The sequence below is a fragment of the Anolis sagrei genome, chromosome 2 (assembly GCF_037176765.1).
Source record: "Anolis sagrei isolate rAnoSag1 chromosome 2, rAnoSag1.mat, whole genome shotgun sequence".
NCBI classification, from domain to species: domain Eukaryota; kingdom Metazoa; phylum Chordata; class Lepidosauria; order Squamata; family Dactyloidae; genus Anolis; species Anolis sagrei.
Genome location: NC_090022.1, coordinates 44,859,896 through 44,873,337, shown reverse-complemented (window position 1 = coordinate 44,873,337; position 13,442 = coordinate 44,859,896). Strand labels below are relative to the sequence as shown.

At 37.8% G+C, this 13,442-nt stretch overlaps 1 protein-coding gene across 10 annotated transcripts in view; it reads right to left on the bottom strand.

The window, feature by feature from the left end:
• LOC132769389 (contactin-4) overlaps nucleotides 1-13,442 on the bottom strand; it is a 643,374-nt gene that overhangs the window by 188,928 nt on the left and 441,004 nt on the right. For all 10 annotated transcript variants that reach the window (XM_060766321.2, XM_060766322.2, XM_060766323.2 and 7 more), the window contains one exon: nucleotides 3,203-3,298. In XM_060766321.2, coding sequence (XP_060622304.2) covers nucleotides 3,203-3,298 — 96 coding nt within the window. The remainder of the gene's footprint in view (nucleotides 1-3,202; nucleotides 3,299-13,442) is intronic.

Below are 13,442 nucleotides of genomic sequence, written 5' to 3'. Positions count from 1 at the left end.
AAATGTTAACTTACCAAGGTCTCATTGATTTAGTGGATCGATTCAATTTGGGATGAACAATTGCATCTCGACCTGAAAGCAACTGCAATGTGGGCCTCTATCTGCTGAATATGGAGGTAATATATTCTCACTTAATTCACCTCATCTAATTTTAAGGCTATAGTTATGTGGTACACTGACCTATAGCAGGGTACCTTATAGCCTAAGGAGACTGGGTATGTTAAGGAAGCAGTGCAAATTATGTCTGCTATAATGTACACACAGAAGCAACATTTCTGAGCTTCCTCCACATTCACTGGAATTTTCCTAATGTATTATCTCCTTGGAAGAAGCTCCTATATAAATGCTTACTCAGTTGTTCTAGAAATCAAATGCTGACTATTTGATGGTAGGTTAATAATGAAGTGTATTTCTTAAGAATCTCTCAGGGCACTTATTTTTAAAACTAATTTCCGTATTCAATTGCAATTATGTGAACAGGAAAGAATAAGCTATCAGCAGATGTTCAGTAGTGGCAGCGTAACAACCATAGTGATTAGAGTGAAATAGTCCAATAGGGAAAGTAACTGAAAACTTTTAACTGAAAACCAGTACTAAAATACTGAAACTTCTAATGTTAGATATACTGTTGTTGTGTGCTTTCATGCTGTTTCCAACTTATAGAGACCCTAAGGAGAACCTATTAAAGGATTTCTTGGCAAGGTTTCTTGAGGAAAGATATTTCATCCTCCAGCGCTGAGAAAGTGTGATTTGCTTAGGTTTACATGGTGTGTTTTGAGACTGAGAAGGAATTCAAACTCTGGTTTTCCAGAGTCCTAGTCCAGAAAACAAGCCAATATACAGCAATGGGTCAAAATGTTAGAAACATGAATACTTTTGACCAGTTGACAACCAAAATTACTAAATATGTGGTGAACAGAACAGAAATGGATTTATCATTCAGTTATAATTCAGAGCTACTGAATGATAACTGTAACTTGATATAGGCGGATTCCTGGAAGAATATGAAATGATATTAAATGTCTGGATGTTGAACAGAGTGATTTTTTCACCAGAACCGACTTTATAGATTTAAATAACAGCTGTATTGAAACAATGTACAGGCCATTTTATTTATACAGCTATATAAAATAAGTAATAACACTGTGTATGTGCAAGTTTTATAGTTATATATGAGTCAATTAAGTAAATAATAAGCATTATGCATGCATATCTTATGCCTGGTAGTGCTTTGATATAGTATATGACAATACACCACAACTGCCACTATACTGAAAGCTAATCTTAAACTATGGATATGCTTCCATGTGGCCAAAGTAGGACTCTTATTTTGGCTGATTCCTATTAGCCAAATTTGTGTTCGCATTGAACAATTTTAAGCACTCATGACATGGTTGTTGCAGGCATTTCTCTAAGTCATTTGTTCTTTGGTACTGTTGGAATATGGTAGATCTTTAAAACTAGGCTTTCACATAATGGCACAATTTTGTGTTGTCGTTGGATAACAAAAAATATTTTTTGTAGAAAATCCTTCCTGAAACATGATAATTTCGTTTGTCTCTTCAACTGCTATCTGCCACCAATTGACTGATGCTAATGCAACCTCCCTGTTAACTTCATTTTCTGAACAATGGCATCAAGGAAAATGGCTCCAGTTAAGGAAAGAGCTTTGCTAAACATCCCATGTCTTCAGAGGAAAACAAATAAAATGACTGGTTTAATTGAGTAAGAAACATGAACATTCTATTCTTTTTGAGGTCGCATTTAAGATTTAGAATATCTTAAACTATGTGCAGTTGATTTATTCTAAAGTGTGTGTGCGTGTAATATCTTTTTTGGATTAAAGATGTAGTACTAATTCACTCTTTTAAAGGAAAACTCATGTAGTTAGCTGTGTTCTCCTTTCAGACATGCATTCTGTCACAAATACATATTAAATAGAACAGAACAAGGATCTTTCCAATAAAAACTATGAGTACAGGAAAATCGGGATGAAACCTTTGCAGGACATAAATTTTCACAAGACATACATTTTAGACTGTTTATTTACTGAGCTTTCTGGAAAATGAGGCCACTAAAACAAAATACACCCAGTTAACATTTTCAAATGAAATCAATGGTGGCTCTCTGTACTTACCCTCAACCTATCCACAAATCATAACAAAACTCATAACTTTCACGACTGTATGTTAAGGCATCACCCATTTATTTACTACAGTTTACTGCACACTATACTTCCTGCATATTTCCAACGTAGTCCATGAGAAAATGTCATTCTGTATTTTGCTGGAATCTACAATGAATATGTTGGATACATATGAAGGGTTTCCATCTCTGCAGAATGTTGAAGGGGACTATACTTTGGGATTTTTTTATATCAAGTGAGGGGTGGGTGGGATAAAATTAAGTGGCCTAAACTCCTACCCCTGTGATTTTACCAACTTTTTTATATTTCCCCTTCCAAATAGCTTTGGAAGGCAGCAAAAAACATTAAAAAGCAATCCAATGAAATATTCAGCAATGTTACATATGCAAAGAAATTAAATCATGGCTATTAAATGCCAATTCAAACCACTAGAAATGAGCAGCCAATAGACCATCACTTTGAGTAACATTGCTCTAAATCAGTGGCATCAAACTTGTTCTCCAGGCATTTGCGACTCCAAATACCTGAAGCCTTGGCCAGCTTGCCCAATGCTCAGGAATTCTAGGAGCTGAAGTCCAAAAACACCAGGAGGACCAATGGTTGGATATCACTGCCCTAAATCATAGTAAAAAACATGGGGCAACAACACTGCATAATATATATATGTGTGTGTGTGTGTGTCCCTTTTTATCACCACAAGGTTTCAGCCTCTGAAAATGAATTATTATTTTGTTTAGATGACAAAGTGAAGGAATATGTGCTGTTTTGAATTTTTACTTATGAGAAAAATATTTTACATGTGCAAGAAATATGAGTAAAATTTCAATCAAAGCACCTCCAAAATAAGGAATAATTTCAAGTGTTGGTTAAATATTGTTAATTTGTTATGATTTAGTATCCAACATCTCTTTGACACAATATAAGTATAATGAATAATTATTTATGTATAAATCCTGTCCATTTCAATAGGACTTACCCATACTCTTTCTTAATATGCAGAAATAAGATTTTTGGTTTCCAAAAGGCACAGAAGTTGATGGGCTTTATACAACTCACCTCCAGAATGTGGTGGTGGTCCACACAGCAATACCATCCCCTGTCCTTGTCGGACAGACACTGTACTCCTAGTCCGGGTTTTGAATTTTTCCAGATCTGCAAGGAAGAGAAGAATAAATAAATATTATTGCATTAAGTTTCAAAATAACTTGGAAAGGTTTTTTTTTTGTTTCAATTGGCTTTAGTGGAAAACAAATAAACAGGTTTAAAAAATAAGCAAGAAAATATAAGGGACTGAATCGATAAGGCAGGGTCTAGAAAGTATCCACATCTCCATAGAGGGCTTTCTTGTGCAGTGTTGTGAGGCACTCCCTCTTTATCTCCTACTGTACAAAGCTGGCGGGTGGCAAGCATAGAGTCATAAAGTTTGTGGGCTATCTAGTCCCACTTCATGCTTAACAGAGAAAACCTGGAATTGCCACATCTCCAGATGGGTCTTTAGCCTCTGCTTGGGAGCTGAACTCCAAAACATCTTGAAGCTCATTGGAAGGCCTATGCCATGGCGATGGTGGCAGTGAAGAAATTATACTTCTCTGCCACCATTGTGACTGCACAGTGTCTTCCACCTGAACTGTCTCAAGTAACCAGAGGACTTTTACAGTCTGACCCCTAAGAAGAAAACAAAGACCATTCCATAGCCTAGTGCGCTACATTTTAACATTTTAAAGACATATTCACTTGGATCCACTCCGAATTGCATGTAGCTGGGACAGGTACAGCAGATGTAATATTGGTTGCCTGGTTCCCCTGTATTGTTGGATACATTTCAATTTGTGCAGCCTGAGGATGTCGGCAGGATCTTTAGAGAGGTGAGAGCCCCCACATGTTAACTGGATCTTTATTTTTGGCTTCTGAAAGCAGCTAAAGGTTGACAGGTTGAGAGAATAAGGGGAGTCATGAATGCCTTATTGCAAAAAGGAGGCCTTGATGAGACCATTCATTTTTTAAAGACCTCCCTGGATCCCACGTTTTTGAATAATTTTCTGTTGCTTATTAATATTCCTTTTTTGGGGGCAAGATTCTGGAGCAGTTTCAGGGGTTCCTGGATGTGATGGATTGATTATCTTGATCAATTTCAATTTTGCTTCAGGCTTGGTTATAGGACAGAGAAGGTTTTGGTTGCCTTGGTAGATGACCTAGGCAGGGAGAAGACTTTGTGGAATGGGATTTGTGGACAGCGATTTCATTCTTTTTTGGCAGTATGAATTCAGAGATTGATGCTGGGAGAATACTGTTTGATGCCACTCTGGTTGGTCTGTAGGGTCCCTCAGGGTTCTGTTTTGTCAATTGTGCTGTATAACATCTACATGAAACTGCTGGTAGCTGATGACTCACAACACTATTCCATCAGCACCAAGCTAATCTGTTTTGATATTGAACCAATGCTTGTTGTCAGTAAGGGTAAGCATGGATGAGGGTAAAGAAACTGAAATGGAATCCATACAAGACAGAGCTGCTTCTGGTCAGATGAAAGGCAGATCCTAAAACAGGGACTCAAATGTGCTGGATGATGTTACACTCCCCCCAGAAATTTCAGGCTTGCAGCATGGGTGTTCTTCAGGATTCACATCTGAGCCTGGATGCATAGACTAGAATCCAGGAATAGCTATGGATGGGAGGGCATTTGCACAGCTAAAATTAGTGTATCGTATCTTCAGATATAAGACCTGGCTACAATGACACAAAGCTATAGTAGTAATATGACCAGATAACTCACACGGACAATTGAAATGCACACAAAAAAACTAAGGCTGAGATTCACTCTTGAGCTACCTTGACACAAAATGTCCCTGAGAATTCATTCCATTTTGAAGAAAGATGGGTAAGCTTCATGCTTGTGCTCCCTTATATGTTGGATAAGAGTTTGATGAGATTCAGGAGCAGAAACAGCTAAAATCCCTGCTCTTAAATGTATCATTCCAGAGGTCACTTATAAGAACAACTGTATGAGGAAAACCTGCAAAATTATCTTTCCCAACAATAACAGCCACTCTAAAATAGATCTTTATTCTCACTCCTTTCTCATATATTAAGCCTAAGTTTATTAATTGCCAAGGTTACTATTGGTGACCCAGGCAATGGGACCAGCTATTGATCAATTGCCAAGGGAACTCAGTGCAGGAACTCCAACAGCATTAAGTCACCTTCTGTGGCCTCTTATCTTATAAACTTTCTTCTACTTTCTCATTTTTTTTTTAAAAAAAAGAGAAAGCTTTTTGTGCAGCTCAGCCTTTGCTTGCTGATCTCAAAATTGTTGTTAAGCACAGCAAAAACCCCCGAAAATACACAGGAGATAAATATATTGAACAGATGGGATGTAATTATATTGTTATAAAGGTGAGAAATTAGACTTTGATTTTTATCCCTTTGCTCTTTTCTCCTCTACTAAAATGAAGAACATAGTGACACTAGCAATACATCCTATTCTTATCTCCATACACACATTTTCCCAGATACGCTAAACAGTACCATGATGGTTCTTTGGTCCATTCTAACAACATTTGGAGGTTTGAAAGGGGGTGGGCAAGTGGCAAGTAAGTATGGGGGCAAGTAAACGGCAGGTGAGCTTTGAGTGGGGGCAAGCAATGGGTGAGCAAGGGGGCAGGCAATAGGCGTACCAGTGGGGAGAGGAATGGCAAGTGGGGGGGGGGGTAGGTGATGACTCCTGTGCCAGGAGAGAGGGTGCTGCATGCCTTTTCTGTCATGAATGCCATAGCTTTGCCACCATTTCTCTAGTTGAAGAATGTAGAAGAGTGGTGTGTGAACTACTATGAAGATAAATGGTCTGACACCAGTGAAGAAAATGAAAATAGCACCTTCAGTTTCAAATGGCTGTAAATTATAGTACAATACATACAATACTGTAACATTGAGAAGAGTGTACAGGTCCTGCATGACATTGCCAGCCTCTTAATGATGGCTGGGAGATTGGGAAGCATTACAACTGCTTGAACTACCATCAAACACCAGGATTTTAAACAATCTTCCTTCATACTCTTCCTTGTGAAGTTCCAGCTAATGAAAACTTTCTGAACAATTGGATTATGTAACCTCTTTCAACATTTATACCACATTTTAAATCTGGAATAGGCTTTGATTCTTTGTACTTATTCAACAGTTGCTACATTTTGGGAACTATTTCTCCCACTTTACAGTCTAAAAATGGAACCAGAGATGCTTGCTTTTATAATATTTTGCAAGTGATTTATGGAAAAGCGAATATTTGAAAACTGGTCAGCTATAAACTTAAAACAGCAGCCTATACAGTGGGCCCCTTATAACCACAGATTCAATATTCACAGATTCAACCAACTATGACTTTGCCCCAACCTTCATAACTCTTTGGAAAAGAAAACCAAAAGGCAAATCTAGGTTTTGCAATGTTGTATTAGGGACACAATTTTACTACCCTATGGAATTTCAAAAAATTAGAAAGTAAACAGTCAAAGTGGCTTCCTTAAAGGGCGCAAAGCCTCATTTCCAGTTTTTATAAATATTTGTTTACAATCATATAGCTGTCCAAATTCTAGTAGGGTCCATGTGTAGCTCCTAGGCCTTTGGAGGTTTCCTACTGCTAACTGAGGGAGTCATGAAATATAAATATAGGAAAGTAAGGCTGATTAAGTCACAAAGATATCCATACATGTGTGTGTGTGTGTGTGTATTCCATTTGGTAGACAGGTAATGGGAGGTGAATATTTGAAAACTGGTCAGCTATAAACTCAAAACAGCAGCCTTTGGGGGGGAGAAAATTTCCATACACAGCTTTGCCCCACCTTCATAACATTTATCTTTTGTGGCTACTTTAAATGCAATTTATTGTATAAAAACACAGATAGTGAGGAAAAAATGAGAAATTTATCAAGGAGAGTTCTGAACACAAGGTTAAGAGATTGGAGGTAGCAGCAAGGAGAAATTTTAGTGCAAGGACAAGAAAAATGAAGATTTTTGGAGTGGAGCACAGCAAGAGATCAGAGGCAACATAAAAACTGAAGCTATAAAAGGCTTTAAAATAAGTAGCAACAGTTTAGAGGAGATAACGAAAGGTAATAGATGCAAGGGGAGTGAACAGCAAAGAAGAGTGGTATGATAAAAGCACCATGGATTAGGTGGATTACATTGGCCACACAACTGTGCACAGAAATCAAAAGTACAAAGTGGAAAGTGAAAGCAAAGGCAGTCTACAATAAGCTAAACAGCTCGAGTTAGATGACAGACAGACAGACAGATGGAAAAACACAGACAGATATTAGTCACTGTTCTAACAATAAATGCAAGTACAGATTTTTTAAAATATTAAGAAGACAAGAGAAAGGTTCACAGGATTTAAGCAGATAATCAATTCAATAACACTACAAAGAAAAAAATTAACAAGTTCAACAGCAAGGCCTGAAATAAAAAGTCAAAATCATAAGTACTGACATAGATAGAAATAGAAACAAAACAAAGAATAAGAAAAAAAAATAGAAATACGTAGAAAGAGAAACTAAGTAATTACTTTGGTTTTGTCCCTAACAAGTTCAGATATTGAAATACCGACACTCCACAGATGCAGCTGATACTGGAAGTGTAAAGAATGTTTCCTGAAACAGAAAAATAAAAATGGGCCAAGGAGGGAGACAGTCTTGTTGCCAGTATTAACAGAACAATCTCATTTTTTAAAAAAAAGATAAAACATAAAACATGAATAGAATTTAGGACCAAAAAAGAGCGAGGAATAACATCAGCATGCTGATAGGAAAAGGACAGCTTATGTGTAAGTGTATTTGCCTTGAACTCATCTGTCAACATATGGCAACAACACAATTTTTATAGAATTTCCTTAGGTAAAGATTATGCACAGGTAAGTTGCTATTGCCTTCCTCTGAAATATGATCTACAACCAGTCTGGAACTTGTCTGAGGCCAGGAAGGTGATTGTATTAACTACAGAACCTGGCTTCAAACAAAGAAAAGTATTCCATGTCAGATTTTATGGTACAGACCAGCTGGTGTGTGTGCGCACACACATTTCTTTGGATTGCTGAATCTGAACCTTTTAGGGCTTTAATATTTATCACCCAAACTCTGACCTCTGCTTGGAAGCCAACTGCTAGCCAATGCATTCCCCCATGACCTTTGTGATGAAATCATTTTACCAAGTACCAACTATATATCAAATGTTGCTGTAATACAAACTAGATGTAACTAAGGCCACTGAAGAAAGCCGATAAGTGCTGGAAAAGATTTCTATAGACAAATGGACCAATTCAAGCCTGAACTCTCTCTAGAAGCCAGGATGATGAAACTAAGGCTGTCGTATTTTGGCCATAGCTGGAAAAAACATGATTCACTAAAAAGACAATAGGCATTAGGAAAAAAGAAATGTTGCATTCCAGATGGATAACCTCAGTCAAAGAAGCCAAAGCTCCGAGTCTGCTAGTGCTCAGCAGGGCTAGTAAGGATAGGGTTACTTGGAGGTTTCTTATTCATGGAAGTGCTGTAAGTCAATGTGGACTTGGTCCTAGTGCTGAAATCAGCCTAAGGAATCACTTGACTGACTGAGTTTACCAAAGTGATTATGTTCCTTACCTACAACACCATCATTTGGTAGTTTCCCCACTTTTGTCCTTCTGTGTAACACGTGGGTATAGAATCTCAACCTGTGAAAGTAGGTACCATCTCAAAAAATGTTGGAATTCAACAATGCTCTACATAAGAAAATAGCCCTCATGATGGGAAATGAATAGATCAGTAGACAGATGGGGTTTAAAAAGTTTGTAGGGAAGCTCATCCTTTGACTCACTCACTCTCTCTCTGGCCCATTCTTCACTGTCATATAAAATCCAAATTATCTGCTTTGAACTGGATTATATCACATTTTAAACTCACATAATCCAGTTCAAGGAAGATAATATGGATTATCTGCTTTGATAATCTGAATTATATGGCAGTGTAGAAGGGGTGGAAGGATCCTAGTGTCTTTTTCATCAGCTATGTTCTCTTAAATAAAGCTTTTTGTAATTTTAGCTACTGGTTTTGCTCCTTAAGTGTAGTATTCCATAGTTCTACCTGGTATGTGTCTCTCTCTGCTACTATTAGAATTGGAGAAATTGATTGTCTAGTTGCAGGAGAAAATTAATGAAACACAGAATTAACTGAAGGGATTTTTTCCACCACAAGATGTATTTGCCTATAGTTTTGACAGCTTCAGAAAACTTTCAAAGGAACTAATGGGGGTTAGGTCTATCAATGGCTATTAGCCATGACAGCTCAAATGAAGCATCCATATAGTACATATGTAATTACTAAATGCCAGAGGGAAAATAATATGTTCAGCTTTTGAGATTTCCATGTGATAAGCGTTGGACTAGGTGGATCTTTCTTTTGAATCAGCAACAAATCTACTGCATTTTTATCTCGCTCTAGCTCACCCCGAAGGGGACTCAGAGCAGATCTTTACATATGGCTCTACTACTATTTGGGGAAAAAAAGAATAACAGAACCCCTCCCACCCTACACCACCTATCCTGTCCTGGATGATTATTTAAATGTTGGGGAGAATTAACTGATCTGATAATATCTTGGACACTGGAATGATAGGACTAGATGAAATGATTATTAGTACCTTCTGCTCGGTGTATATATTTGTATAGCCATCATCCATAATACGCAAATAATAAAATGGGGTGGGAAAGACAGACAGATTTGTACAATGTTTACCAAGCAATTTATTGCAAGTCTCAAATAAAAGTTCCTAAAGCACCACAGATCCTGCCAGTGAAATATTGGGTGCTTCTCAATATTTCAATATTTCTCAAAATGGTACAGGGTGATACACGTTATATGGAATATCTCCATCTGAAACATATACAAGCAAGCAAACAAAATTCATTCTACCATACCCACATCAGGCTTCCTAACCTCATATACAGCTTTGATTAATGATACAATGTGGTTTTCTGGGTCTGAGAGCATGTGAATGGGTTTCCATAGCCAAGTGGTGAATTGAACTCTGGTCTCCAGTCATGGCCCAATGTACAATGCCGGTTCTCTTTGAGAATATTTATCTGGTTACAGAATTGTGCTTTGACACTAATTTATGCTTTAAATGTGATCAACTGTTGTTTTTTTTTCAAACGTACACTGTAATTACTTTGTAAACAAAGCTGACATAGAATTCTTGTCATGTTAATGAAGGTTATTATGATGGATTAACCCCAAATTGTGATAAACAACTCTAAAAAGTTGCATCAGAATGGTTCACATCTAACCTGCACATTTTTAGTATTATACCTGATTGCTGTCAGGAGACTATGATACAGTTGCCATAATAGAAAGTATTGATTTCTTCAGCTGACTTGTGTTACCTCGGGTAAGTTATTTAGCTTCTCCATGTCAAAGTTTGCTCATTTGAAATGATGAGTGTAATGATGCTTGAACTATTGCTGCCTCTGAAGAGGTCTAGTTAATTAATTTATGCTAAGAGCTTTGACACTCTAAGATGAAAGGTACTATAAAAGAGCAAAGTATTATGTGCATCTGAACCCAAATCCTCTTTTCGGTTTGAACTTTGTTTTCTCTCTCGCTCTTTGGTAACTCTTTTAAGTCACCTTCATTATCAAGGCAGCTCAAAATTCTCTGCATACACAGCAGCAGTTTCTAAGGTACCTGCCAGCCTAAAATAGATTGGCCTTGATTAAAATCACTGTATGTCATCCAAACAAGAGAAATTGCCAGCTTTATCTGGCACAGTATCACTACACATCTAGCATTTTCTCTGACTGGTAACCTTTTGTGCAAGATGTTCTCTGAATCACCATTGGAATATCAGATGTGGCACAACAGAAACAGAAAATCAAAGACAGGAGAAGATTAAAAAAACTTGATGACCAGCAAGTCATGCCTGAGTGCTAAATATTAGCATTTTCAACCTGGAACATATGGCATTCAATGATAGTAATTACCCATGGTTGGCTTGAATAAGCAGTAATTTTTTCACACATTGCAACACTAACAGGAAGTGCAAACAGCAATATTTACGATTTATAAATACTGAGTAATAAGGCAAACTGAGGATGACTTCTATTTTTCTTCTTAGCTATGGCCCACATGCACATGACTGAATTCATGTGATCATAAATTACAACAGGATGAAAGTAGCACATTATGAAATAAAGGCCCAACTAACCCTCATTTGGATTGTGCTGGCTATTCCTCTATCAAAATTCGCACCATGTTTTATTTGAATGATGATGATGATGATGATACAACTTTATTTGTATCCAACCACCATCTCCCATAGGGACTCAGGGCAGCTTACAAACTAGCACACAAAGATTCAATACATAAAATACATAACACATCAAATAAAATATATCAACATGAAAACAAAAATACATTACATAAAGCAGGTATATAAATTGGATAAAACAACCTCTATTAAAAACAGAATGTTAAAAGATCCTTGTAATCAATATAGCAACCCATCCGAATGCACAGAATGTGCACTGCTCAGTGATTGGCAATCAGTTCTGGTTACTATCTAAACATCATCAAATGCCTGCTGGAAAATCAAGTTTTTAACTCTTTCCTAAAGTGTTATAGTGAAGGGGCTTGCCTATATTCACCGAGGAGGGCATTCCAGAGCCAGAGGGCCACCACCAAGAAGGCCCTCTCCTTTGTCCCCACCAACTGTACTAAAGATGGAGGCGGGACCAAGAGGAGGGCCTCCCTGGCAGATATTTGAGCCCGCACCAGTTCATAGGGGGAAATGCGGTCACAAAGAGAGACTGGACCCGAATCGTGTAGGGCTTTATAGCTGATAACGTGCATTTTGAATTGGGACTGGAAACTTATCAGCAGCCAGTGGAGCTGCTTCAATAGGGGCATGGTAGGCTCCCAATAATTAGCTCAAGTCAGTAACTTGGCTGCCAGTTTTTGTACCAATTGCAATTTCCGAGTCGTCTTCAAAGGCAGCCCCATGTAGAGTGCATTACAGTAATCCATTCTAGATTTCACTAAGGCCAAGTGAGGCTATTGCACAAGCTTTAACTGTGTGAATGTCCTCTTGGCCATTGCCGATATCTGAGCTTCAAGCGTCAGCAATAATCCAGACTCAGGCGGAGTGTAACCTCATTGAGCACAGGTTGCCACCCTATGCCTTAATCAGCCTCGCAACTGACCAGGAGGACCTCTATCTTGTCTGGATTAAGTCTCAGCTTGTTGGCCCTCATGCATTCCATCACAGCTGCCAGGCACTGGTTCAGGATCTGTGAAGCTATTTTGGAGTAGGGTGAAAACGAGTAGTAGAATTGTGTGTCATCTGAGTAGAGATGGCAGGGATAAAGTTTCCTCTCTTCTAGAGAAGAAAAAAACTTTAACAAAGTATTAAACCTGGGGAGAAAAAGGCACGCCAGTTCTCCTTTGCAGTTCAGTGCCTCCAAATCAAGAATGAAAATAAGGCTTTTTAAAGGAAGCCCAGGGTAGATGCCTTCAGGTCGATCCCTCTTCCTTCCCTGGGAAATGGGAAGCCTCCTAAAAATGCCTTGAAAAACTGCCTCCAGCAGAAAGAGAGAGCATGCGTGCCTGCAGCTCCTGTCTCCTCTAGAGTAGAAATAGCTTTAATAAAGCATTAAATCTGGTCTCATCTACAGACAGAAGGGAAAGGATTGCAGAAAGAGTGTTATCTTATTTATTTATTTATTTATTTATTTATTTATTTATTTATTTATTTATGATATTTATATCTTGCCTTTCTCTATCCAAAACGGGACTCACGACAGCTTACAGATAGGCAAAAATTCAATGCCTTAACCACAGAATAAAATTAAAATACATTAAAATTAAAATTAAAAACCAACATTAAATACATTAAAACATTATAAAACATTATTATCACTATAAACCACACAATCCTGGATTAAAAATGTATGTTTTTAATCCAGGACTTAACGAAGCATATAAGGACAAACTATGCCTAAAATGATGGGAAGGGGAGTCTGGGAAGCACCCCCCCTCCTCCCGCAACTGCCTCTAATGGGCCAGAAAGAAAACGAATCTTTCAGTTTCCTGGATTAAAAATCATTTTTGTTCTCCTGAAATCAGGAGGCTCCCAAAAAATAGATCTGGACCCCCATCGGAATCTGGAATACCAAAACGGATCACGGTTTACCTGGATTGCACAAGTCTCAAAAGCTGTTTGGACTTACCTACGTATTTTGGTCTAGGCAAATCATGGGGGAAAAACTGAGATATTAAAA